The following is a 27,465-nucleotide window of genomic DNA, read 5'->3' on the forward strand; positions in this document are numbered from 1 at the left end:
CTAAGTACCGTAATTAGTTACTTTCTTAGGAAGTAACGCAATATTGTAATGCATTACTTTTAAAAGTAACTTTCCCCAACGCTGTATAGTGCACACAAATGTGATTTCAGAGGTGCGCGATGCAATGACCTTTACAAAGGGCCCAGAATCCCTAGTGACGCTCCTGTGCGTGACTAGTTTCACTTCAGTCCGCTGAAGGAGACACTTTTCATGCAAAACATTTTTACAATTCTGTCTTGGAGGTATAGGCACACCCATATACACACAAATGTATGCAAATTCCTATATGCAAAAAAAAATTATTTTTTTTTAATAGGTTTTCTCAGGAAGTTGACAAGTTGCCAGCCACCGCCAGCGATTTGGATGATTTTCACTAAACTTTGATGGCCTCCAGTATATTTTTCTGTATGAATATTTGAATATGCAATACACCAAAATAAAGATCAGAGCCTCTACTTTTAAACAACAACAGCAAACAATCCGTTTTATTCTAGCTTAAAGCATTCTTTTTTTTATCAACACTTGAATATAGGTAGGTTTCATAAAAATGCATAATTTTGAGCAAAAAGGTGAGAAAATCTAATTTTTATAAAAAATCTGGATAATATCTGTAATGTCTTTGGCAGGGAAGCGTTTTTTTCTTAAAAGACGAGATAGCTCGTCAATGGCGGGGAAAGAGTTAAAGAATTATGAAAATGTCTGACGTGTTCAGTCTTATGGGTGTGATGCACTATAAATTGAGTCTGACGCACATATTATTTGTGATTTCTCTTCAGCATCTACACAAACACTGTGTTTGGGTCAAGTATAACGTTTATAGGAGGCATCTAAAAAGAAGGACATTTATCTAATTTATTTTTGTCTTTTCATTTTTTTCTCTTCAGTTTTTCCCCCTCAGAAAATGGCCAATTTAAGCATGAGTTATTTTTTCTCTTCATCCTCTTCTTCTTCAGCTCGAAGCAGAGTTCAAGATAATGTTGAAGACACTGATAATTCTTTAAAAGAAAGGCTAGTATGCATTTTATTTTGCTTATTACTAATCTAATTTTGAATTCATCAATTGGAGATAAATATTTTTATATGAATTTACAGACCTAGTTAACGTGTTATGTGCTCTAGATAATAATAAAGCAATGTACATTTAAGTACAAGGCAACTTTATGTAAATAGTACATTTAGTCCAATTATCAATGATACAAATTATAAAAAAAAAGCGATATGTCTGTATTAAAGGACATACGGTGACACAAAATGACAAAATGTACATTTTTTGGTTACCCTTTATTTTAAGGTGTCTTACAGTGTAATTATGCATTTAAGTACTGAGTAATAACTATATGTACTTACTCTATGGTTAGAGTTAGGATTAGGGTTTGGCTTTGATTTACTTGCATGTAATTATGCATAATTTATTGTTATTATAATAGAACGTTAAAATAAAGTGTTACCAATTTTTATTTTTTTTTAGTCAGGGAATGAAGGGCGAGGTTCACCATCATTTAGAGGAGAGCATTCGTCCATACATTGACCTGATTGACACTCTGCGCTCCGTTGGCATTCAGAAGGACTTGGCGTTACCGACTATCGTAGTGATCGGAGACCAGAGTTCTGGGAAAAGCTCTGTGCTGGAAGCACTGTCTGGAATTGCGTTGCCAAGAGGAAGCGGTGAATTGGATATTTATATATGCATGTGTGTGTGTGTGTAATAGAGTGTTATGCAAAGAATATTTTTTCAACATCTGTTTTTCTGCTGATTGTTGATAGGAATTGTCACTAGATGTCCACTAGAGCTGAGGCTGAGGAACGTAACAGGTGGAGTCAGCTGGAAAGCTGTTCTGTCTTACCATAAAAAGAAAATTGAAAAAACTGCTGAAGCAGGTTAGTGAAAAAACTTGCAATCTCCCAAACTGGTTCTAAATTTTTACACCTACGACTAAATTTAAACCATGTTACAACCCCTTTTCAAGTTTATAACCAACTGGCAAGTTCAGCGAGCAAAAGGCCACGCTTGTCGTATGAGGAGAAGATAATTGAATTCGGGGATCCTTCATTAGTTGAAAAACATGTTGAAGAAGGTTAGTAAAACTCTTAAAATCTATTGTCCTTTCAGTGTTATTGATACATAACATGCAAATTGACAATCAGTAAATACATTTCACAATATAATAACAGCTTTGTTTACCATGAAGAATCATTGTTTTTATTGCATGCGCAATGATCTGTTATATTAGTAAATATATCTTCCAGCAGAATAATAAGTGTTGACAACTAATGGTTTAATGACAGTTTATGTCCTTAGTATTTTCTTTTTATTGTAACCATTCATAAAGTCATGTGCGGAATTTGACCGCATATCATCCCTTAAACTGCACACAGAAGCCTCACCCTTTGCTGGATAAACGGGATAACTGGAGAAACCAGTTCATTCTGACTGGTTACAAAACATGGGCCATGCCCAGACTCTTTTGTTGCTTTAAAAGCATAGAAAAGCATTTAAGCATTAAAAAGCATTTAAAAAGCATAAAAGCTATTTTAGATATTTTAAAGCATAAAACTTTTAAATGTCATGAACAGTGTTGGGGGTAACGCATTACAAGTAACGCGAGTTACGTAATCAGATTACTTTTTTCAAGTAACTAGTAAAGTAACGCATTACTTTTTAATTTACAAGAGAATATCTGAGTTACTTTTTCAAATAAGTAACGCAAGTTACTTTTTTTCCCAATTTATTGATTGACAGCTCTCCTGTCCCCATGTTGAGAGAAATCAGAAGGTGTTACTGAAGCTCTAAAATAAATATGAATATGCATTAATTCATCTCACTCACAAAAAAAAAAAAACCCCACAGATTCAGTATTGCTCAAAATGAATAAAAATAATGCAACTCAGAATATGACGCAAACCTGCAATAATTAAATGTTAAACAACACAAATATCCTTTATGTATTTAATCCCATTCTATTAACCAATGTCTTTGCTTCTGACCTCCGATCCAGATTTAAAAAGTAACGCAAAAGTAACGTAACGCATTACTTTCCATAAAAAGTAACTAAGTAATGTAATTAGTTACTTTTTTGTGGAGTAACGCAATATTGTAATGCATTACTTTTAAAAGTAACTTTCCCCGACACTGGTCATGAATGGCATGAATGTTAATCAAGGGCTTGTTATATTCCACTTTTGGAAGTTGCTTTGGATAAAAGCATCAGCTAAATGAATAAATATAAATGTAAATATTATTAAAGGGGCTAAATGTAAAAATGTTCATGCATTAATCACTTTCTCATTGCCAGTGTGTGAACAGCTTGTAATAAAACTTTCAAAAAAAATGAGTTGTCGATGAAAACCTATAGACTGTATTTTATGCGAAGGACTCGGGACATTTTTTGCCTGGAAAAAAAAAAAAAGTAATATTTGCTCACACTCTCAAGACAGCCTTTCTTATACAATGTTCAGGATAATGCCAAAAGAGCTATTAGCAAATTAGCAAAGAAACAGATTCATTCAACTATAGTCTGACATGTCTGGGTCTATATAGTCTACAGTCTCAAATATACTTTATAATCACACTATCACAACAGTGTCATTTTAATTACCTCATCTGTTAGGAGCTGGCGCAAACATATCCATATCTCTATGATCAGATGCTTTCTTAACTGCTGTTTTCTCATCGCTGTCATGTTTGTTGTGTGTTTATTTTGTCATTGAGAGGAAATTGCGCGGCACATACTTACATATTCATCTGAACTCTCTCTCGCTCTCAGCAGCGTCTGGATGTTCTTTAACAAAGTAAAAGAAGCCTCTTATAAGTTATACCTATTGGCCAGCGGTGTCACTAATAACACGAGTTTCTGTATTTTTTTTTTAAGATTTATTTTTGCCGTTTTATTAGGATAGGACAGTATAGGAGACAGGAAGCAAAGTGGGAGAGAGAGAAGGGGACGGGATTGGGAAAGGCCCACGAGCCGAGACTCGAACTCGGGACGCCTGAAGCGCAATGGTTATAATGTGTCAGTGTGCTGCCCACGAGGCTATTAGCACGGTTTTATGTAATATGAGTTAAGTGATCAATAGATTTAATCACCATTGGTAGTGCGAGGTATTGTATTGCTTTTTTTCCTCAGTTGGTCAGAACAAAAGTGGCAGACTTGTTACTTGTTCAGATGACATTTTCCGGTGAAAATTCCTTTTTTGGGTCATACTTCCAAGACGTAGGCTAGAATCTGTGATTCCTAAGGACAATATCCACACCGGTGCGGTGACTGACAGCCACACATACTCCTCAAAACATTAGATTCATCCGCGCTGGAGCCATGCCGGTGCACAACCCACGCAATGAAGATAATTCCGCAAATAACTGCAATTGCAGGTTTCAAACAGAGATGGCAACAAAGAGCTAAAACTCACGGACTGCAGCTTTAAAATCAGGTGCATTGTCAGGGAATCTGGGCCCATTGCACAGGTTATTGCTTTAGGACCCTCCTCGGGCTTGTCCCTTTTTGTTAGTGGCACCTCCAATATCTTGAGGCTCAGTGACACCCCTGATTAGAATCCTTGGGTCGTAAAATAATGGTGCGATTGAGAACTGTTATCTACCAGCTGTAGTAAAAATGGCCTTAAAGGACTTCAGTATAAATTTTAATATTCATGTTGAGTATCATTGACAGATCTATCATCTCGAGCACCAGGCCATCGAGCAGCGAGCTCTGATGTATGAGCGCAGTGCAAATACGAGAGTATATAAACTTGACTAATGCGATTCATGTTGAGAAACACATGGTTAATCATGCAGTGTGTGTTTTACAGCCCAGAATGAGTTAGCTGGAAAAGGGGTGAAAATCTGTGATGACCTCATCACTTTAGAGGTCAGGTCAGCAGATGTGTGTGACCTCACACTGATCGATCTACCTGGAATCGCTCGAGTCCCAGTGCAAGGACAACCACAAGATATTGGAAACCAGGTAGGCATTATAATCTGATTTTGCACTCCAGATTCAGTAACATATATATCCAGTTTTAAAACTTCATGTCTTATAGATCAAACGTCTGATCATGAAATTTATTGAGAAGCAAGAGACTATAAACATGGTAGTGGTCCCATGTAACACAGACATTGCAACAACTGAAGCATTGAGAATGGCACAAGAAGTTGATCCTGAGGGCATAAGAACTCTTGGTATTGAAGATGATCATCTGCACAATATCTAATATCTTTCAGCACTTTGTCAGCAAATGCACATTTTAGAGAATAACTGTTTTTCATTCACACAGCCATTTTGACCAAGCCAGACCTCATAGACAGGGGAACCGAGAAGAATATTCTGGCCGTTGTCCAGAACAAAGTGATTCCGCTCCGCAAAGGTTACGTCATGGTGAAGTGTAGAGGACAACAACAGATCGATGAGAAAATTCCTCTGGTGGAGGCGACACAAATTGAGAGAGATTTCTTCCAAAATCATGACTTTTTCAGGTTACGATCTAAAGAAAATATAATTTGACTTTTGTTGACATTTCAGCTTATGCAGTATGCACTACTAAATACTTGTGCATTTATATACTTGTCCTATAAACAAAATATTTACATAAGCCTCCGACCAGGGGTGCATTTCCAAAAAAAAGAAACCTATGGTCTGTGTAATTACATCCACCTGACTAGTGACTGTTCTTTGTGTGAATGTCCACAAAACTGGAAGACTTTCTTAATGTATAGCCTATAAGCGGTAGGCTATTTTAGAATGGAAACGTGAAACAATGAAAAAGAAGAATTAGTGAGAATCAATAAATTACAAATAATTTAATTTGAATTATTTGTAGAATAATATGTAATCAATAAAAAAAGTAACTGTGATTACGAGTAATTTAAAATGTAATACAATCTAATAACAAGTACTTAATTTTTGTAATCTGATTACGTAATCCAGATTACATGTAATCAGTAGTGACCAGCAGTGACTACTTTCACACAAACGCATTTTTGAAGCCCTGCTGTGTTAACAGAACCAGACTTGACAACTGGTTGTCTGTCACTCCATACATTCTGAGAAAGCAACTGTGCCCTGCAGACACACGCGTCTCGTTTTTATTGCGTGTTTTCATGTGTGATTTTGGTTACTTACAAAGAAGAGACTGAATTGAGTTGTGTATAATCTGAAGGTTTTTCTCACACAAGGCGCCCGACATATTGTATAAAAGCTGATGACAAATAATGATGAACTTTTGCATGTATTGGACTTCATGTCATGAAGACTATCCAGTGTTATGTACGTCACCATCTTTGCTATGTACCTTGTGTTTGTCCAATCATTTACACAACAACAGCATGCAAACTTTTGAAAATAGGTTTCAAAGTGCAAGTTTTTATGATACCATTAATGATACCAAATGATACCATTATTGTCGCCGTGTAAACTACGAAAACCAATTTTGTGAAAATTATGACGTCATGCGCATGCGTATTACGTTTTGTCTATAAGCATATGTGCACAGGCATGCAATAAAATGCAATTTTTAAAAATAATAAGCATGAATCAAAACTTCAATCACATTTAAAGTCGTATTGCAAAAAACAGAAAAATTAATGCTAAATTATCCGACTTGCACAAAAAAAAAAAAAAAATCATGTTTTCCTTGGTTATATTTCTGTTTTCAGACATTTTCTGCTTATATTTTCATTTTTTGTATCCTTATGCTCTTTTCTCCTTAGCTTCCCTTAGTTTCCATTTTAGTCGTTGACGTGTAACGTCGCTATGAAAGGCCAAAAATCAAACTTGACTGAGGGCTGCGGGCCGACATTAAATGCTGCATATATCCAACTATATCATAATAAAATCTAAAATTTAAAAAATGTATTTTTTAATCAGATTCACTTATATTCTCTTCATATCAACGCCACTTTACAAAGTGTTCCTTCTGTTTTTTTCTACAGACCCCTCTTGGATGAGAATAAAGCGACTGTTAAATGTCTTGCCATCAAACTCACTCAAGATCTCGTCAGTCATATTAAGGTAAGTTTCTAAATGCCTATTCACATTGTTTTTTAGCAGCATAAATATCAAATGTATTGAGAGACTATGATCTCACACCACTGCAGTCTGAAGAATGTCAAAAAGCCAAAACAGTTAGGTGGCTCACTAGTTTTGAGCCTATTCATGCTCATATTCATATTTTTCTCTTATAACAAGTGTCCAGGAAAGATACTTTTAAAAGTAATGCATTACAATATTGTGTTACTCACTAAAAAAAAGTTTGACACTTTCTTCTCAATCACACAAACAAACAAACAAAACAAACAAACAAACAAACAAACAAACAAAACAAAAAACAAAGGAAACCAAAATGTTATGTTTATCTAAAGTCATTTTTGTTTATTAATATGGTTGAACTGGATTATTGAAGGCCAGCAGCAAAGACACTGGTTAATAAAATGGGATTCAATACATAAAGTATTTTTGTGTCATATTCTGAGTCTGCATTTAACAGTTTTTTTTTTTGTTGATTTTGAGGAATGCTGAATCTGTTTTTTTTTTCAGTAAATGCATGACATTTAGTCTAGAACTACAGTAAGATCATGTTCACACAGCGCACACAACACCTCTGCACTTACTTCTGATTTATTTCATTATGGGGACATGAGAGCTGTCAGTCAATACATGGGGAAACTGTCATGAATCCGGTCCATGAACTTTCCATTTCATTGACTCTCGCACTACACACTGTTGCACATCACCCCGGACTACATTTCCCATCATGCATTACTGATTGCACTCAGCACGAATTGCACACACCTGTTTACACTGATTGCACCACGACTGGTGTTACTTATATAAAAGTAACATAAAAAATTAATGTAAATTAAAAAGTAATGCTAGTTACTTGAAAAAAAGTAATCCGATAATGTAATTCGCGTTACTTGTAATGCATTACCCCCAATGCTGCTTACAATATCCACTGTGCATCTATTGGGTTTATTACATCTGTTTTATATTCATCACTGTCAGAAATCACTGCCAAAGCTTGACGAGCAGATAAAAAAGCAGTTGTGGGATGTGAGGAATGAGCTGAAGGAGTGTGAAGCTGGACCACCACAGGACCTGAAGGGAGCCAAACAATTCCTCATTAAAGTAAGAATTTGATCAACTCAAGCTATCTTCATGCTTCTCAGAATTATTATTAGGGCTGAATCCACAGGGAAGTGACACAATTAGGTAGGTGACACTTTAGTTTAGGACCAATTCTCACTGCTAACTAGCATGCATATTACTAGCATATTGGTTAATCCACCCCATACCTAAACTTAACAACCACCTTATTAACTATTAACAAGCAGCAATTTAGATTATTGAGGCAAAAGTCATAGTTAATAGTGAGAATTGGACCCCAAATTAAAGTGTGACCATTAGATAAGTTATGTTTATGCTACTAACCATAGAAACATCAGATGAAAATATGAAAATGACATTTTCCTCTAAATGATTTAGTATTGTGAAATTGTCAAATCAATAACAAAGTTTCTCAAAAAGAATGAAATCCACACCAATTTGAAATTTATGAAAAACCCTACTTAAAAAACAAAACAAAACAAAAAAAAAATCCTGAAATGATTGCCAAATTTGCAGGAAATTAGGCAATGCGTTGGTATGCTAATGATTTTTTAAAAATTCATTTTCTTAATTTAATTGGCCTGTATGTTGTAAGCACAATGTTTAAATGTCTCAAAACGTTCTGAAGACATTGCAAAGGTAACCCAAATATCTTTATTTGAATAAATCATTCATATAAAGACATTTGGGATACCTTTGGTATGAACAGCTGTATTCATACTGTGTTGATGGTTTAAGAGTGAATAAAAAAAGTGCTATAACGTCCCCTAGCACTGCACATTTGTAAAATGTAAAACAATTGAGAATTATAAGACCAAACACTGTCACGTCAGACATGGTGCCTCCGCTGTAGATGTCATCTGTAACCATAAAACTTATGGTATTATCTCTGTGTTGTCAATTCAGATTTTATATCTTTTTTTTTTCCAAGTTAACATTGCCTCCTTTACCTCTTCAGAGGTACAATGCTAATATAATTTAAAACATGCTCACGTAACAAATATTATTATTTCTTTCTCACAGATATTAACAAAATTCAATGATAAAATCAAGTCCTTATCATTTGGAGAGCTGATCATTAAGGACAATTTGTTTGTCCAGCTTCGGACTGAATACAAGAAGTGGAATGATGGTCTTAATGACACAAAGACGTCCTGTCAGTACATTTTCAAATTTAATACTTGCTGATATTCAGACCAACAGCACAATTGCCAAATTATATTGTTTAATAAACAAGTTAATATTGAGTAACTTACATTTTAGACTCGGTGTCACAAATTTTTTGCTCTGACAATAAAGTCAAAGCAGATACAAACAGTGAAAAGTGCTGTTGGATTGAACATCAGCACCCTTTGAACCTTGTTCAGCTTTTATAAGAATTTTATTTTCATTTTTATATGAAAAAAAATCCCTTTCTCCCAACAAGTTGACAGTTTGAAGGAGCTTAGCCAGAATTACAGAGGAAGGGAACTGCTCGGCTTCAGCAACTACAGAGTTTTTGAGATGATTTTGCAGGACCGTGTGGCTAAACTTAAAGAGCCAGCCATCAAATCACTCAATTCCATAAAAGGTACTGTCACACATCTTTATGTTCAACTAGAACCTAAAATCAAAGGATTACTGTACACTTAGAATGTTGTTGTAGTATCATATCTGAATCATCAAGCCTAAAATATTTGTGGCTGTTTGTCTTTTTGTTTTACTTTTGAAGACATCATTCTCAAGCAATTCACTGACGTGTCTCACCAATGTTTCCGAAACTACCCTGTTCTTCTAAATACCACTATGGTAAATATTGCTCCATATTTGTGACAAAGGCCATGTGCACACTGTAAAGTTTAAGGAGTGACAACCGCATTTAAATATGGAAGTGAATCGGTTACACTTTATTTCGATAGTCCACTTTAGACATTCTATTAACTATAAGTAACTTTGTAACTACATATCAACTACATGTCAACTAATTCTCATTAATTTGCAACTACATGTCTACTAACTCTCAGAGTAGACTGTTAGGGTAGGTTTAAGGTTAGTAGAATAAGTTGACAAAGAAAGTGTTAGAAGATATTAAGCAGACAGTCTACTAATACTCTACTAACTGCTAGTTGACATGTAGTTGCAAAGTTACTTACTGTTAATAGAATGTCTAAAGTGGACTATCGAAATAAAGTGTTACCAGTGAATCCCCTAAAATACAGTTGAATGTGTGTACGGAACCGAACTCACTCTCAAAACTGCGATGATTGACATCGTTGTAACCATATCAACATTTTGCTGTCTCATGCACTTGATATCCGCTTTTTTGATTAAAGTAATATTACAGCAATATTACAACGTTTTGTTCATGTTTGGAAGGTTGCTCTGCAGAGCGTGCTCTTGAAGGGTTGCCATGCCCACTTATTATAAGCATCACTTATTAAGTTGTGTCTTTGGACTTATTGTTTTGGGCTCGGCTTATAAAGCGATAAAGTAGGCAAGTGCAGGCCGCTATATTTTGGTATGTGGCTTATTTCCAAGATAACACATTTGGATTTGAGTTTATTTTGAGTTTGCTCTTGTTTGTTGTTGCTGTTGTTTTGTTTATTTCTAGAAAGATCTGGCAGCACTAGCGAGTCAAAGTGTACCCTGTGATTTCTTGCACCGCACATACAGAAAAGATAACTCTGATATGCATTTAAATACATCATTAACTAGTTGTTCAGTTTGATTCCGTACACACTGCATAGAATTTCTAAAAAATGTTGTTGTCACTAGCTGCATTTTTCGGGAGTCAATTCGGTTGCAGAACACGTAACCTCGGTTCCCTGAGATAAGGGAATGAGCATTGTGTCAAGGGATGCTATGGGGAATCTCCTGTTTACTCTGAATACTGAAGCCTGATTTGTTCACGTTCGTGTAGCTGCATGAACAAATGACACTTCAGGCCGCCAAAAGGGGTGGGGCCAACTGCTATATAAGTTGGCTCTGAGCACCATTTCATCAGAATCTTTTGACTGATGTGACAGTCGTAGATGCGCGTGCAGCCTTATAGCAGCACAACTGTGAAATGATATTGTTTAATAAACAAGAAGTTAATATACTATATACTAATAGACACAGTGTCACTAATTACTTTGTCTTCTTTTGCTCTGATAATAAAGCAAGTCAAAGCAGATACAAACAGTCAAATTGCTGTTGGATTGTACATCAGCACTCTTTGAACCCTGTTCAGCTTTTTTAAGAAATACATTTTTACATGCAAAAAATCCTGCTTGCTCCCAACAAGTTGACAGTTCGAAGAATCTTAGCCAGAATTACAGAGGGAGGGAACTGCCTGGCTTCAGCAACTACAGAGTTTTTGAGATAATTTTGCTCATGTAGCCTGAAGCCGTAGCCTAGGCACTGAAACCTGATTTGTTCACGTTCATGTAGCTGCACAAACAAATGGCGCTTCAGCCTGCCAAAAGGGGTGGGGTCGACTGCTATATAAGTCAGCTCTGAGCGCCATTTCATCAGAATCTTTCGACTGATAGCGAAGCAGCGTATGCAACGCTCCTTCCTTTATCTCAGGGAACCAAGGTTACGTTAGTAACCAGAGTGTTCCCTTTAGAACAGTCTCTCCCATTGCGTCAAGGGACGCTATGAGGAATGGATCCAGTAGTGCCGTGCTATAAGCAAAGGCAGAACGAAGCCACTCTGCGACTCCAGCCGCTGGGCTGGGGCCCACATATCAAGACCTTCTCTACTTACAGAGGGGATTAAATTAAGCAGACAAAATCTGTGCCTGGAGGGCAGGGACATCCAAGTTATTAAACCTGGTGAACAGCGAAGACCAGCCAGCAGCCGCACAGATATCACTGATAGAATTTCCGCTGGATCAAGCCCAGGAGGAGGCCATTCACCTGGTGGAATGGGCTCTCACTCAAATAGGACACTGTGAGCCCACTGAGGCGTAAGCCAGGGCTATAGCATAAACTATCCAGTGAGGTAGTCTCTGCTTCATGACTGGCAGCCCTTTAGAGTGACCTCCGAAGCAAACAAAGAGCTGCTCCGAATGCTGGAAGTGGATAGAGTGCTGTACATACACTCTAGGAGCCCGAACCTGGCAGAGTAAATTCGGACCCTGCTCGTCCTCTGAGTTGGGAAGAGCCAGAAGGGAGATGACTTATGCTCTTAAGCGACAGGAACCGTAAGTCGGCTGACTGATACTGCTAGAAGGGGGAGGGCCTCATAGGGCCCTAAGGACTGTGGTTAAGTCCCCTGTTGACACAGTATGAGGACTAGGTGGATTCAATCTCCGAGCTCCCCTCAGGAACTTAACAAAAAGGTCATTTTTCGTTGCAAAGACTGCCACATAAACTTTAAATGTGTGGAAGTAAAGCGACCCTTGTCAGGCGGCACTTGCAGAAGGGTTAACATGGATGACACGTCAAAAGAGGATGGGTCCCTACTCCGTGTTGCACACCAGTCAGAAAAGACTGACCATTTAAGGGTGTAGAGGCATCTTGTAGATGGGGCTCTAGCCTCCAAATTGGTGTTAGTCACCCTCATTGGGAGCTTTAAAGATTCCTATTGAGGTGCCAAACATGAAGAGAGGAGGTCCTTCCTCAGTGGAATTGGCCAAGGGGCTGCCGATAGCAGCTGGATCAACCCAGGGAATGAGTTCCTCCAGCTTGTCCGCTCCTTGGTTCAGTCTGCCCTGCATGTGAACTACACTCAGTGAGAGTAGATTGCACTGTGCCTATAAGAGGAGGCGTTTGGCCATCCTGTAAAGGCAGTGTGACCTCACACTGCCTTGGTGATTTATATAGGCTACCACCATCATGTTGTCCGAATGGACCAGGACGTGGTACCCTCTTAAGGCTGGTAGGAAGGTTTTCAGGGCTAGAAAAACCGCCAACATCTCTAGGCAGTTGATGTGTAGGCATTGCTCTAGGCTGGACTCTTCAGGAGCCGACCAGTCCAAGCCAAGATCCTCCATGGATTTCAAGAGGATACGAATCAGCTTGCTGTCCACGCTGGCCCGCACTGAATCCTTGGGAGGAAAGATGCCGGGGTCCTCGCCAGCACACACCCACTCCTCTGCATCTGAAGTTGTCAGCGACATGAAGCAACAGCTTCCTACTCAGATCCACTGAAGTAATTCTAGCTGCTCACTGCAGATGAGGGGCACTGATCCTTATGTGTAAAATACACTGGTGAGTCGAGGCATTGCGGGGAGAGTGAAGCATGCAGGACTTGTGCCGGCATAAGTTCACTCGTGCCCGACAAGTCAGTCCCATTGCCCCGCTGAAATGGAAGTGCGAACGATTGAGGATTGCCTTCATGAAAGAAGCCGATCCACAAGTGAAACAGGGTGAGACTCATGCTCTCGCAGTGAGAGCAGTCTGTCCCGGTGAGCACAGCATCAGCGTTTAGGTACTCGCCGTGCCTGTCTGAGTCATGCAGGGGTTCCCTGTACGAGCCTCACTCGCCGCGCAACATTTGAAACAGTGTTGCAGTGAAAATTTGCTCAGGAAATACTCTTTTAGGTCACCGGATGGCTGCAGGGGAAGAGGCGAGTAGGCTTCAAGCTTCTTGCTGCTTCTCTTCAGAGTCCAGCGAGGAGATGATCTTCGCGCTGAAGGAGAAAATTCTGATGAAATGGCACTCAGCTAATTTATATAGCAGTTGGCCCCACCCCACCCCTTTTGGCGGGCTGCTACACAAGCGTGAACAAATCAGGCTTTAGAATTCAGAGTAAACAGGAGTTTCCCCATAGCATCCCTTGACACAACATTCGAAATGGAATTTTAACAATTGTACAAAAATTCTGTCAGTTGACTTCTTGTTCCTCTGTACTTCTTCACTTGACATCATAGAACAAAATCGACAATATTCAGTCAAGCCAGCAAGCCAAAACAGAGCAGCGGATCATGGATCAGTTTGAAATGGAAAGCATGATCTACACTCAAGATCCCATCTACTTGAAGTTCTTGAATGAGATTAGCAGCGATAAATTTTCAGAAGCGCAATTACCTGCCTTTGATATAAAAAGCAAGTACAGTGAAATGCTGCAGGCGTATTATGAGGTACATCTAGTCTTCATTAATGAATTTGAAGCCTTGTTCAGAGAGAAGTATCTTAGTGGCTCTTCGTTTTCTTTCAGATTGTGGTGCAGAGGATGGCTGACCAACTGCCCATGCTGATCTCCTTCTACATGCTAAAGGAGACTGCTCAGCTCCTGTGTACTGACATGCTGAGTATACTGGAAGGGGCAAACGTGAGCGAGCTCTTGTTTGAGGACTCTGATGTCAGCAAAAGACGCAAATACTTGCAGTCTCGTTTGGGCCGTTTGACCGCTGCTCAGGAAGCACTTAGTGATTTTATTTGAGAGATCAGAGGATGTTATCTTACATTATACATAATGTAGCCTATTTGACAGCTTGATCCATGAAAATCTTTTGAGCATATGAACACATATTATCCTAACCACCATGTCACAGTTTTGCAATAATGTTAAATAAGTTGGTGATCTTTTTAATACAGCCAACAACTTAATCCATAAAACTTTATTCAGCATATACATTTTTTAATATATTGATTGATTTCTGTTGTTTCTTTAAACCAAATACCGGCAGTGTAACCCTTTTACTGTAATTAATGAATAACTATTAGCCTTTCTTTAGCCTTGTAAGTGCATAACCTTGTATTGAATTCTGTATCTGGCAGAATACAAATACTTTTGATTGTTTTCATGTTGGCAGTAATTTGTATCCAAAATAACATTAATGGGGCTAAAGGCCTCAGTGACTCAGCTATGTTATGTGTTTTTCTCATTACTTTTTTATATAATGAAAATTAAAATAATTTTTCCTTATTGATTGACTTTATTTTTATATACGTAGTTTTATCTAGTGCTGGGTGAAAACTCAGTTCCTGGAGGGCCATACAGAGGCCTTACAGAGTTTAGCTTCAACCCAAATCTTGATCACTTTTTAAACATTCAAATATCCAATATTAACTACAGATGTGAGAACCAATGAGGTTTATGTGCAGTTCTGTCTTCTATAAATGGCGCTCAAGCGCAAGTTCTCGCGTGCGTGCCAGATTCAAATAGGGGAGGACATGATTTTGATTTTCACATTAATCAAATGAATAAATTCAGAAGACTTGGAATAGCGCACAAGTGTTTAGGGAATTTCATGGTACTTTTAAGGATAATTCAGACTGCACAGACAAACACCAACAAACATTTTTGCTGGATCAGTGTGTTACCCCTGTTGGCGTCTATTGCCGTTGGTCGGAGTTTGTTTTCACCCGACTGAACATGTTATTTTTCATAAAATTCTAAATCCAGCGGCCAACTTGTTTGTTGGTGTTTGTTTGGCATTTCTTTGTGTGGTGTGAATTGGCCTTTATGTGCAATTTGGAACTTACAGCTGCATCATCCTTGTGTTTCTAGAATGAAGAATGGGGTTTACAGAGACGTGAGGGACAGAATTATTATTTTGGGCCAAATATTATTTGCATATTACTCCTACAAAGCAGTTTTGCTTTTTATTTATACATTTATTTCAGGATATTGTAACAGCCATTTTAAAGGCCTATAGCCTGGTGACTAGGGAGCCAGGTCTTTCAGTGTTGTGGCTCCCAGGTTGTGATATGCTCTTCCCCAAGACATCCGTCAAGCATCCTCCCTTCAAAAACCTCTTAAAAACACATTTTTTCTCTGAATATTACTCTTCAGTTCTCAGTCTGTAAATTGTACCCTGTTATGGACATGTTTATCTAAATTCTCTCTGTATCTCTAATATAACTTTGTAAGTGACCTCTGTATATTAGTTTCAGCCTTTGGTATGTGTTCTGTCCTTTAATGTTGATGTTTATTTGTTTCTGTTGCTGAAACCTGACTTGTAAAGCGACCTTGGGTGTTGGAAAGCCGCTATATAAATAAACATTATTATTATTATTATTAGTCTACAGTAATTAAAAAGTTTTGTTCTGTATGTTTTGCAACAGAAAATATACAGAATAACAAATTAATGTCTACTTAAAAGTTGATTTAAACCGAGTTTGAGCACATGGTTATGTCTTCATTTTTGTTTTTAATTAATTGTTAATATATTAACACTTTTTATGCAAAAACTAGAATTTGAAGGTTCTCTTTCGTGTATAAGGTGTGTGTATATATATAGATAACCAGAAATAACCATAAGATTATGAAAATGTGAAACCACAAGCACAAACAATCTCTGTAATTACCTCTTTCCCAATCAGGTTTGGCAATGTAATTTTTTTGCTGTAAACGTGATGCAACCACAGTTCTCTTTTCAAAGGGAAGACCTCAATGTCTGGGGTTGCCACCTGGTGTAATTACCTGGATTTATATTCTGTCGTCGTTGTAAGCTTGTCTAATCATAGGAGATGATTCAGTCAGACAATAAAACAATTAGCTGTAATCTGTTTTCTTGAAGGTCTGACTTAACTCACCATACTCGCACCACTAGCACACAGAGTTCAGTTTTGCCCTGAACAGAAGACTGAACGTTCAGCTCATCTAACGCTTCGAAATGGAGACAAAGTGGATGATTTTATTGTTATCAACATGCTGGAGTTTCTGTGTTGCTGTAAATGAGTTATACTCTTCTACAGGTCAGTGTATTGTATAGCAATAAGATGATAAAACAGCAGGATGTTTATAACAAATCTAATCTTATAGCACTTGCATATCATTGCTCTTTTGTTGGTTTTGATTGCTTCCATTGTCCTCATTTGTAAGTCGCTTTGGATAAAAGCATCTGCTAAATGACTAAATGTAAATGTAATTTTTTTTTTTTATGATGAAGTCAAATAGCGTCGAAAGAGATGAGTTTTCAGCTGTCGCTTGAAAATTGTCAGGGATTGAGCATTCTGGATAGGGGTGGGAAGATCATTCCACCAGCCAGGAACGGTGAACGAAAATGTTCTGGAAAGTGATTTTGAGCCTTTTTGTGATGGTACCACGAGGTGTCGCTCACTAGCGGATCTCAGACTTCTGGAGGGGACATAGATTCGTAGTAGTGAGTGGAAGTAGGCGGGTGCTGAGCTTCTAAAGTTTGTTAGAAACTTGAGATGTAAACATGTGGCCACATGGAGGCAGAGGTGAGACGCACTTCTTTCTATGAAAGGAAGGATTCATTCAATCCTGGCTGGAATAGAGCTCCACCATGGCCAGACCAAAGAGCTGTCGAAGGATGTCAGGGACAAGATTGTAGACCTCCACATGGCTGGAATGGGCTACAAGACCATCGCCAAGCAGCTTGGTGAGAAGGTGACTACAGTTGGTGTGATTATTCGCAAATGGAAGAAACACAAAATAACTGTCAATCTCCGTCGGTCTGGGGCTCCATGCAAGATTTCACCTCGTGGAGTTTCAATGATCACGGGGGTGAAAGTGTTGTCGTCAGATGAGACCAAAATCGAGCTCTTTGGCATCAACTCAACTCGCCGTGTTTGGAGGAGGAGTAATGCTGCCTATGACCCCAAGAACACCATCCCCACCGTCAAACATGGAGGTGGAAACATTATGCTTTGGGGTGTTTTTCTGCTAAGGGGACAGGACAACTGCACCACATCAAAGGGACGATGGACGGGGCCATGTACCGCCAGGGCATTGAAGCCAGCCAGGGCATTGAAAATGAGTCGTGGATGGGTATTCCAGCATGACAATGACCCAAAACACACGGCCAAGGCAACAAAGGAGTGGCTCAAGAACAAGCACATTAAGGTCCTGGAGTGGCCTAGCCATAGAAAATCTGTGGAGGGAGCTGAAGGTTCACCAAACGTCAGCTTCGAAACCTTAATGACTTGGAGAGGATCTGCAAAGAGGAGTGGGACAAAATCCCTCCTGAGATGTGTGCAAACCTGGTGACCAACTACAAGAAACGTCTTACCTCTGTGATTGCCAACAAGGGTGTCTGCACCAAGTACTAAGTCATGTTTTGCGAAGGGGTCAAATACTTATTTCACTCATTAAAATGCAAATCGATTTATAACTTTTTTGAAATGCGTTTTTCTGGATTTTTTTGTTGTTATTCTGTCTCTCATTGTTCAAATAAACCTACCATTAAAATTATAGACTGATCATTTCTTTGTCAGTGGGCAGACATACAAAATCAGCAGGGGATCAAATATTTTTTCCCCCCACTGTAAAACGGAAAATTACTTTTCAGAAGTCAGAATATTAAAATACCCACAAGAAACCTTTTTAGGATTACAAACAAATAGTTTAAATGATAAAAGAAAGTGTAAAATGACGACAAGAGAGAATGAGACGAGTTTAACATTTATAGAATGCATAGACCATTTTATAAATGAAAGCATGGAAATTTAGGTTATATGGTTATATTACCTAATATTTCCTTAATAAAATTTGGTTCATTTAGTTAACTCTTCATTGCTCTTCATGCTGTTCATTAATGAGTTCCAGTCATACTTGTGATACTATATATTAATTCAACAGTATTTTTAAAAAAAAATATTTTGTATTTTTGAAGGAATTTCATGGTACTAAAGTATATTTACCTCTAGACTATTTACCATTTATTTCTTTATATATATATATATATATGTATATAATGTATATGTGTGTGTGTGTGTGTGTTCTTGTTTATGCTACATTGTGGATCAAATGTCCCCACAAGGATAGTAAAACCTGAAATTTTTGACATTGTATTGTACTAAAAATAGTAAATGATGTTTATCTGAAAGTGTAAGAATGCAAACAGGTTTTCTGTAAGGGGTAGGTTTAGGGGATATAAAATATTGTTGGTCAGTATAAAAGTAACAGAAGTCTTTGGAAAGTCCCCACAATTCACAGAAACAAACGTGTGTGTGTGTGTGTGTGTGTGTGTGTGAAAAAAACTATTTAACATTCGCTTATGGAGGCAGATTAGTGCCATCTGGTGGAAAGAAATAAAATAATCTGTAATACCAAGGTGTAGTTTTAGCATTATTGTCTATCCTGAGCACAGAGAGAACAGAACATTGTGTTACTCATAACAATGTGACAAAAATGACCATTTTTTTTAGTATATCACATTGTGATAGTATATAAATTATATTTTAATCTGATAAATAAATTATATTTTAATATTATAGTAAACATGGCTACTAGCAGGAGAGCTTGAAAGCAGAGTTTATCTTATTATTTACTGTATACTGCCCGCTATTTAAAAACAGTGACGCTGTACTGAATGTTTCACACACTATCATGCAATTTTAACACTAGCATGCCAGGCTTTTTCACATGACCTCACTATGTTCGTCACAATTATCAGCTTTTGGAAATGGTTGTTTTGCATTATTGAGCAAATTTTGTATATATAAAAAAGTGGTAACATGTTGTACGAGATGATATTACGGTCAGTTTGATTGGATTCAGTATAGTGTATTAGTTGTATACTACATTTTGGGGAATGAAACAGAAATGTATACATACAGTGCTGTGAAAAAAGTATATTTAAAGTATCATATTTTTACGCATATTTTTACACTGAATGTCATCAGATCTAAGCTGAACCTACAAAGTAACAAAAAAAGCAATGGTGTTTTGGCTGTATTTTTTTGTGTGCACTCACAGTGTAGTTACCTAAGAAAGTACTGGGTAATATGGGTTAAGGTTGTAGGTTCAGGGTAGGTACCTAGTTATTATCCAGTTATTGTAATTACTATAATACGTAATCTTAAAATAAAGTGCTGTGTATTTGCTATAAAGATATATTCAGATTACAAAACTCAGAAATGACTTTTGTGCAGCACTGTACCATGTAATGTAGCAGTAGTAAAAGTACACTGTAAAAAAATTCTGGCGGAAAAGTTTACAGACGTTTCCATTTACCCTAAAAATGCAATGCAATGAAGTGCAAAAAAAGCGTTTGTTGTTTTTTTAATTTTGATTTTAAATTTGAATTTGAATTTTGAATTTTGCACTTCTTTGTATTATGTTTTAGGGTTAAAGGAAATGTCCATAAAATGAATGGCTAATGTCATAATGTCCTTTTTTTTTTTTTTTTTTTTACAGTGCTTATATTAACACCATACATTGGACCATATTTTTATGGACTTTTCTTAGAGTGTAATATGAAATTTACTTAAAGTCAGCTAACCAGACTTGCTAGATTGAGAAAGTTCTTTCCAGTTTTGTATGTAAAATGAATTAAATCAAATGAAAATGCAGTTATAAAGCACTTTAAAACCATAGAGTGCACCAAAGTGCTGTATGATCAAATCAAATCAAATCAAATAAATAAAAAATAGAACACAGTACAATACAATAATGCACACCATGAATACATCTGCTTAAAACCTTAACGGTCATTAAAAATAGTGAAGGCCTCATCAAACAAATACATGATTTTAACATGTTTACAAAGGATCTGATAAACTTTGGTAATCCGTCCCACAATTTAGGGGCAGCAAACAAGAAAGCCTGATTTCATTGCCTTGTAAGCAAATCACTCAAACATATGCATATTACACAGAAAATCAGGAAAGCACTTTCTCAGTCTAATAAGTTAATGCAGTCAGCTGATTGGAACTGCTAGTTAGACTAATCTGAGCTAATATACACAACCATATATTGAGCAAAAGGTTTAATAAACAAATATGTTTTAGGTTTTACACCAAACAAGAAAATATAGGACAATTGATATAATTATGTATAATCCAGTGTGTTCTCTTGAAGTGTTGAAGAATATGTGAATGCTGCATTACGGTTTATGTCATTTATGTTTGATGAAGTAGCACATATAGATGATAATCAATATTTGAGGATGATTTTTCCCCCTGAAACATTCAGTGTGTGTGTGTGTGTATGTAGGAAAGGGAATTAAACACATTTTTAATTGATAACTGATATTATTGATAATTAGTTGAACCATTTATATCAAAGTATTATTAGTAATTAATAATATCCATCTATCACAAAACATCTCTGTTTATTTTTTAGCTTTCCAGAGCTAAAGTCATAGATCCAGTCTCTGGAAAAAAAGTTTCTGCTGCCTCTCGTGTGTCAAAAGTGTACAAAATCTACTCGCACTCCTATCTTTCCAAATGATTTGATTTCTGTCCTTTGTGAAACAAAGGACAGAATCTCACGCGAACAAATCTCACGCGAATCTCAAAACAAAAATTTAGATTTTTTTGTTTTGGTCAATACCATACGGCAAAAAATGTGTATTTAAATATATTTTAAAACATACAACAAATGGACAAAAATATATATGTGTAAAAAAAAAAAAAAATTATATATATATATATATACACTGAACAAAATTATAAACGTAACACTCCCATTTTTCATGTGCTGAACTCAAAGATCTAAGACTTTTTCTATGTACACAAAAGGCCTATTTCTCTCAAATATTGTTCACAAATCTGTCTAAATCTATACAATACTACAATATAAAAACGGAAACATTATTAAATCATAGGCAACTGAATGAAGGTTGAAACTAAATATATTTTCAATTTCAAAAATGTATTTAATTGAGCTTCACAGTTTATAACACTTACATTTTGGCCAGCCATTTTTTTTCTGTTTGGGATGCCATGGAAGTGAAAGAGCTTCAGTGTTGTTTGGTTTCCAGCGTTCTTCAAAGCATCTTAGTTTGTGTTCTGCAGAATTGCATAAGGTTTGGAACCACATGAGCGGCTTTTGTTTCATTTTTGGGTAGAGTATCCCTTTAGAAATGCATGTGATTCTCAGATGACCTCGCAAACCAGTGCTAGTGGATGAAATTATTTATCTTCTTTAAACTTGTCCTTGTGTTTGCAAAAATTTCCATAGTGCAAACTATGGAATTGGAGGCCAGTATGAGCCGCATTATGACTCAAAGGTGCTGCATGAAGGTGTTAACCTTTTTAAATATGTGTTATTGTTATTCCCCTGGTCCTGTTTGAACATGTGCATGTAATAGAGCATGCACTTTGTTTTATTTCATAACAAAATCTCTTCACAGTTGACAAATGACTCAGACTTTCAGCTCAGAGGAGGCCGGATTGTTACTGTTCTAATCTATGTGTGCAAGTATAATCTAACAAATGATTTCATGCATTTTAAATAATTCCCACTTTCAGATCATTGCCACTCAATGGTTTTGTTGTAGATGAGTGATGTGGACATCGGTGGGGCAACAGTGTTCCCTGACGCTGGAGCAGTTAGTTGAAGCAGCTTTATTTCCACACACAGTGACTTACAGTAACCTGTGCTCACATCTGTTCCATAAGGGTACAGTACAGCGCTGTCGTGGTTTAACCTGCTGAGAAATGGAAATGAAGATGCCAGAACTTTACATGCAGCATGCCCTGTGTTTGTAGGCAGTAAATGGGGTAAGTGTTCAGTGAAAATCAAGACAACATAACCAGGTCACAGTTCATCTCAGAATCATAAAATATCTATATATTGTGCGTAATGAGAATTCATTCTTTTAGTATTTTATCAGTACTTATATCAGTATTTTTAGTGCTGTCAAATGATTAATCGCGATTAATCACATCCAAAATAAAAGTTTTTGTTTACATATAATATATGTTTGTGGACTGTGTATATTTATTATGTATGTATAAATACACACACATACAGTATATATTTTGAAAATATTTACATGTCTATCTATCTGTCTATCTATCTATCTATCTATCTATCTCTGTAGGAGGACTGCAGTGAGTGAACTGAATGCGATGAGGTCATTCTGACAGTGGGAGGGGGCGGGGCTACGCAGCATCATTCTAACAGCGGGAGGGGGCGGGGCTACGCAGCATCATTCTGACAGCGGGAGGAGGGCGGGGCTACGCAGCATCATTCTGACTGCGGGAGGAGGGCGTGGTTACGCAGCATCATCGGAGCTTGTCGTTTTATTGTACGGCTGCTGATGCTGAGAGGTCGCGCTGAGAAATATGTAGGACCATGATTGCGGATTTGAGGTTTGGGGACCGTGACACATCGTGGCGGATTGTTTTTTAGGTAAGAAAAGCGTCTTTGAGTCGCTCCTGTTTTAACTGTACGCGCGCGCTGTCGCTGAGATGCGCTCCAGAGAGCCACCGGACAGACTGGCAGTATTACACAGAAAGGCTTATAGAAATGAAATTAGGGCACGCCTAGAAAGCATGCAGCGCTCGGTTCAGGTGTGATATGTTGTTTTTGTATGGATGTTTCAATGGGAACGGGCGAGCTCGGCCTGCTCGTCATGACGCGTGAGATTCAGCTGCAGGCCTCGAGGAGACACTGATGCGGTGCATTACAGATTATTCTCTCTCATACATGATACTACTCATACTCATAATAGCATCCAGTTCTCATCACAGAACAATCATCTGTCGAAGGCTTCAGGCAGTCTGTCACATGACCTCTGCTACAAATCTCACATCTATATCCTTTGACTGTATGCTACAGAAAAGACAAGGAAAATAGCGTGTTAATATTTGAAATGTTTAACAATCCTTTGAGAAAGGAGCTTTGTCTTATTATATTGCTACTCATTCCTACTTATAAATCCTGCAGGATTGCGTACAGGATTCCCATTGGAATTCCCATCAATTATAATTGAGGAACTGTACTTATAAGAATCAAATAGGATGGAGTCCTGTTCATCATTGCATAATTACATCAGAACTCTACATGTGTGTCTTACTTCTGGACAGTTCAAGAGAATCTCTTTGGGAGGATGTAGAAGATTTTCTTTAAATTCCATTTGATGTCCTAAATGGGTATTTTGTTCTTTTGGGAATCAGGAAAATCCTATTGAGAAGTGTGTGTTCTTAAAGGTCTACTTTTTATTTGGAGATAGAATAAAAAAAAAAAGGCAATTTCCATTAGAGAACATTTAGGATTGGTTCCAAATGATGGAAATTATGAAAAATGCAATGGCAATCCCTAAGCATTTTTAACGAGGGACCCAAATATGAGTATTCATAGGATGCAGGGAATCCTTCGGAAAATATGTAATATATATATAATATATGTAATAACAAAATATAAGTGAAAAGCAGTACAGTGGCTCATTATGTGATTTTATATATATATATATATATATATAATGGTTATTGTTCTTAAAAATCTGCAATTGCATAACTTTTACTCTATACATTATGTCTTCATATATTCATTATATCAATAGCCAATGTGTTCTGCATTTTATTTATTACAGTTTTGGCTTCTATACTGCAAAATAGTAGCATTGAAATAATTAACTATTAGTTATACATATTATTATTATTATTGAATACATCTTTTTAATTTAAAGTCTAAAAGAATAACCATCCAAAGTTTAGAGTGTTTTTTTGATTTTAGATTAGTAGATTTTTTTGTTGTTGGCACATAACCGAGATTATTTTCCCCTGCCAAATAGAGGCATTATCCCAAAATATCCCAAATCTATTTTACAAAAAGGAAATGACATACAGGTCTACTACTAAGTGGAGAAACTGTAATTTTATGCATGTAATCTCCATGAAATTGAATGGAAATATCTTGAGCGGTGATAGAGCACAACAAGCTTTTCGAATCAGTTTTATATTTTCTTTTTCAATGTGAATTGATATGGTAGGCTATTGATCAGTGTGCACTAGTGTTTGCATTTCAAACTGAACAGAATCACATGACTGTTAGTTGTGGGGCTGAAGAGAAACCCTTTGAAACTGAACTGGATTTTGCGTTGTTATTACACTAGCCTCCATTTCCAACTTCCTGGAAACAGAAATGTTAAGATTTCTTCTGTTGAAGGGGCATGGCTAGTGAACTCTGTGTTGTTGTGTTTGTGGTGTCTGGAGTTTGGTGTCAGTGGCTGTAAAAGTGGGTCATGATGCCAGTGTGTTTGTGCTATAGCAGTAAACGGGTCAGAGCAGCTAGAAGAGACCCATTATAACATCCCAGTCCCTCCAAGAAACTTCAGCTCTTCCAGTAATTAGATGCCTTTCTTTATAATATCATTTGGGCAACATTTCATGTTTCAGAGTGCAGCCAGGTTAGCACTAAGCATTTTTCTCGCCTATAAAGTGGTACACAATTGATCACTACTTTTACCTCACATTACTAAATTTCAGTCGATTGATTTGGCACACAAACATGCATTAGTGGCGTTTGCTAAGGCAAGCATCGCTGCTACGCTTGCTTGTAATTTACAGGGATTTTACAAACTCTACAGTATTCTTGTTTCTATTGTATCACCAGTCTTTAGCTACTGTATATGCTGCCTCTGTTCACAATCAAATCAGAACATAGCATTCAATGTTAAAAATTTGCAACAAGCTCGGAAATTCAGTGTAGAGATATTTTCAAAGCACTATTTGAGAAATTGCAAACAGAGCCGATCCTAGCATTTTGGGGGCCCTTAGCAGACTTTCAAAAGGGGCCCCCACTACCTACAGTTTCACCTAACCACCACCTCCCATCCTCCAATGTACACTGACGCCATATTGTAAAATTTTAGAAAATTGTCATATTTATCTTTCATGGTATGAATATGAAGATAAGCCCATATTTCATGTTATACACAAACATTTTAAATTGTAAACGTTTGACCATTACTTTCAAAGAAATATATCAAAATTTAAGATTAAAAACACCTGCCAATGTATTGTGAAAATTTAGTATTATTTAAATTATTATTAATAATATTAATTGTTCAATAATAATAATAATAATCTCTTTTGTAGACTGCCTTGCCTTGTTTAAATCCAGATTAAAATGCAAAAATATATATGTGCAAACAAACATGTAAATGAAAACACGTAAATAAATACTGTTTTGACTTCCTTTCTTCTCTGTGATAAGCAAGTCGACAGGGAAAGTTGCTGCTTTGTGTAGAGCGGTAACCATGGTAACTGTAATTCTGGGCTTTTCAATGAAACTTGCATTTTCATTCAGCCAGTCTGCGTTTTTTTTTTGCTGTCAAGTTTAACTGGTTGCTAATATAATTATATAAATAAGCTAATATATGTTCTAAAAATCGAAACAATTGGGATAATAAGGTATCTTGAATTATTCAGGTCTTTTAAAGTGCCCACGATAACAGGTGCACGACACTGTTTGTAGCGTCTTCAAACAAAGCGCTCACAAAATGCCGAATTAAATCGACAAAACACAATGCAGCAGCCACCATTTCAGCATCAGCTTTATATCGGCTCTGATTGCAAATGTATTAATTTACAAAAAAACTAAAAGCTTATTCAGGTGAATCTGTCAAGATATTTTGTTGCTGATTTGAAAAATTGGACCCATTTCATTTAAGTGCATAAACACAGTTGCCAACAAAAATGTAAAAGAGAAGACGCAAGATACATTCCCAAATTGTAAGGAAGCTGCAGTTTTAAATATTTGATACATATTTTAAAAAAAGAGAGTGTTAACATGCATATTTGAACTAAAGTAGGAAGCTGTCTTGCTAATGAAATATGCATAAATATATAAAGTAAAAAAAGAAATGGCAAATTGTTAATCAAAGGCAAAAACACCATATAGAAACCCATATGACTCACGGACCCGACAATAAGAATCGGAAGTTTGGCCCTATTGAAAATTAACCATGGTTTTACCACAAAATAAATAAAATAATATAATAAAAATAAACAAAAAATCCACACATGGTTATTGTAGTTAAATCATGGTAACCACAAATTAACCATGATTTGGCTACACGAACCATAGTTTAAACATGGTATTTGTAGTAAAACTGTGGTTATCAAATCCAGTTAATCAATCCGTCAAAATTCATGGTTACAACACTTTTACTTTTGTCCCTTAATTAATTTTCGTAAGGGGTTGACTGGTAAATTTGAGCTACTATCTTCACACATTTGGAGAAATCTTTTCGGTATGATTTGGTTTGGAACTGAACTGGCAATGTGAATATTCACAAAATATATACAGCAGCTAATGTAATTGTATGCATCTATGGTAATTAGTGCCGTTGATGTGTTAGCAGATTGGGTTTTGCAGTAAATGAATGCAAAGCTTCTAGCTGAATTTTGACAACAAAGGTGTTTCCCACTGGAAATATTCAGTGTGATAGCGTGCATGTCCTATACTTAGCACACAGAAACACTTCCAGCGGAAACATTCAGAGGGATTTATGGATGCAGAAGGCTAAATCAGACCGGATGACCATGGCAGCAGCTAATTGTGCCCCACACAAATATATTTTTTAAACTTGGCACCCAGTGCCTTCAGTGTGTGCTCTTTGATCGAGTCGTTTCTGGGTTAATATGGTATTAGTGATAGTGGTTTTATAGTGTGGTACAGTATGGCATCGAGATGCTGGTGTCAGTCCTGAACTGCTTTTCTGAATAGTAGATTATTGACTTTCATGCATGTGTACAATGATTAATGATCACAACAACCTCTGTGCATCCTTAAAATCAGCATAAT

At 36.9% G+C, this 27,465-nt stretch overlaps 2 protein-coding genes across 2 annotated transcripts in view; both read left to right on the top strand.

The window, feature by feature from the left end:
- Nucleotides 1-1,475: 1,475 nt before the first annotated feature.
- LOC107742469 (interferon-induced GTP-binding protein Mx2-like) lies at nucleotides 1,476-14,870 on the top strand. Its single transcript, XM_016555436.1, is given in 14 exon segments — nucleotides 1,476-1,665; nucleotides 1,765-1,837; nucleotides 2,002-2,075; nucleotides 4,807-4,961; nucleotides 5,038-5,176; nucleotides 5,272-5,470; nucleotides 6,926-7,004; nucleotides 7,998-8,120; nucleotides 9,123-9,259; nucleotides 9,399-9,428; nucleotides 9,548-9,669; nucleotides 9,811-9,887; nucleotides 13,940-14,098; nucleotides 14,227-14,870. Coding segments are annotated over 14 exon segments (1,782 nt in total). The 3' UTR covers nucleotides 14,452-14,870.
- Nucleotides 14,871-22,924: 8,054 nt separating this feature from the next.
- The window catches only part of jakmip2 (janus kinase and microtubule interacting protein 2), a 28,064-nt gene continuing 23,523 nt past the window's right edge, over nucleotides 22,925-27,465 (top strand). The window contains 1 exon segment of the mRNA XM_016555405.1: nucleotides 22,925-23,064. The gene's annotated coding sequence lies outside the window, so the exon portion shown is untranslated.

This window comes from Sinocyclocheilus rhinocerous, unplaced genomic scaffold, assembly GCF_001515625.1.
Source record: "Sinocyclocheilus rhinocerous isolate Xijiao unplaced genomic scaffold, SAMN03320098_v1.1 scaffold1427, whole genome shotgun sequence".
Lineage (NCBI taxonomy): Eukaryota > Metazoa > Chordata > Actinopteri > Cypriniformes > Cyprinidae > Sinocyclocheilus > Sinocyclocheilus rhinocerous.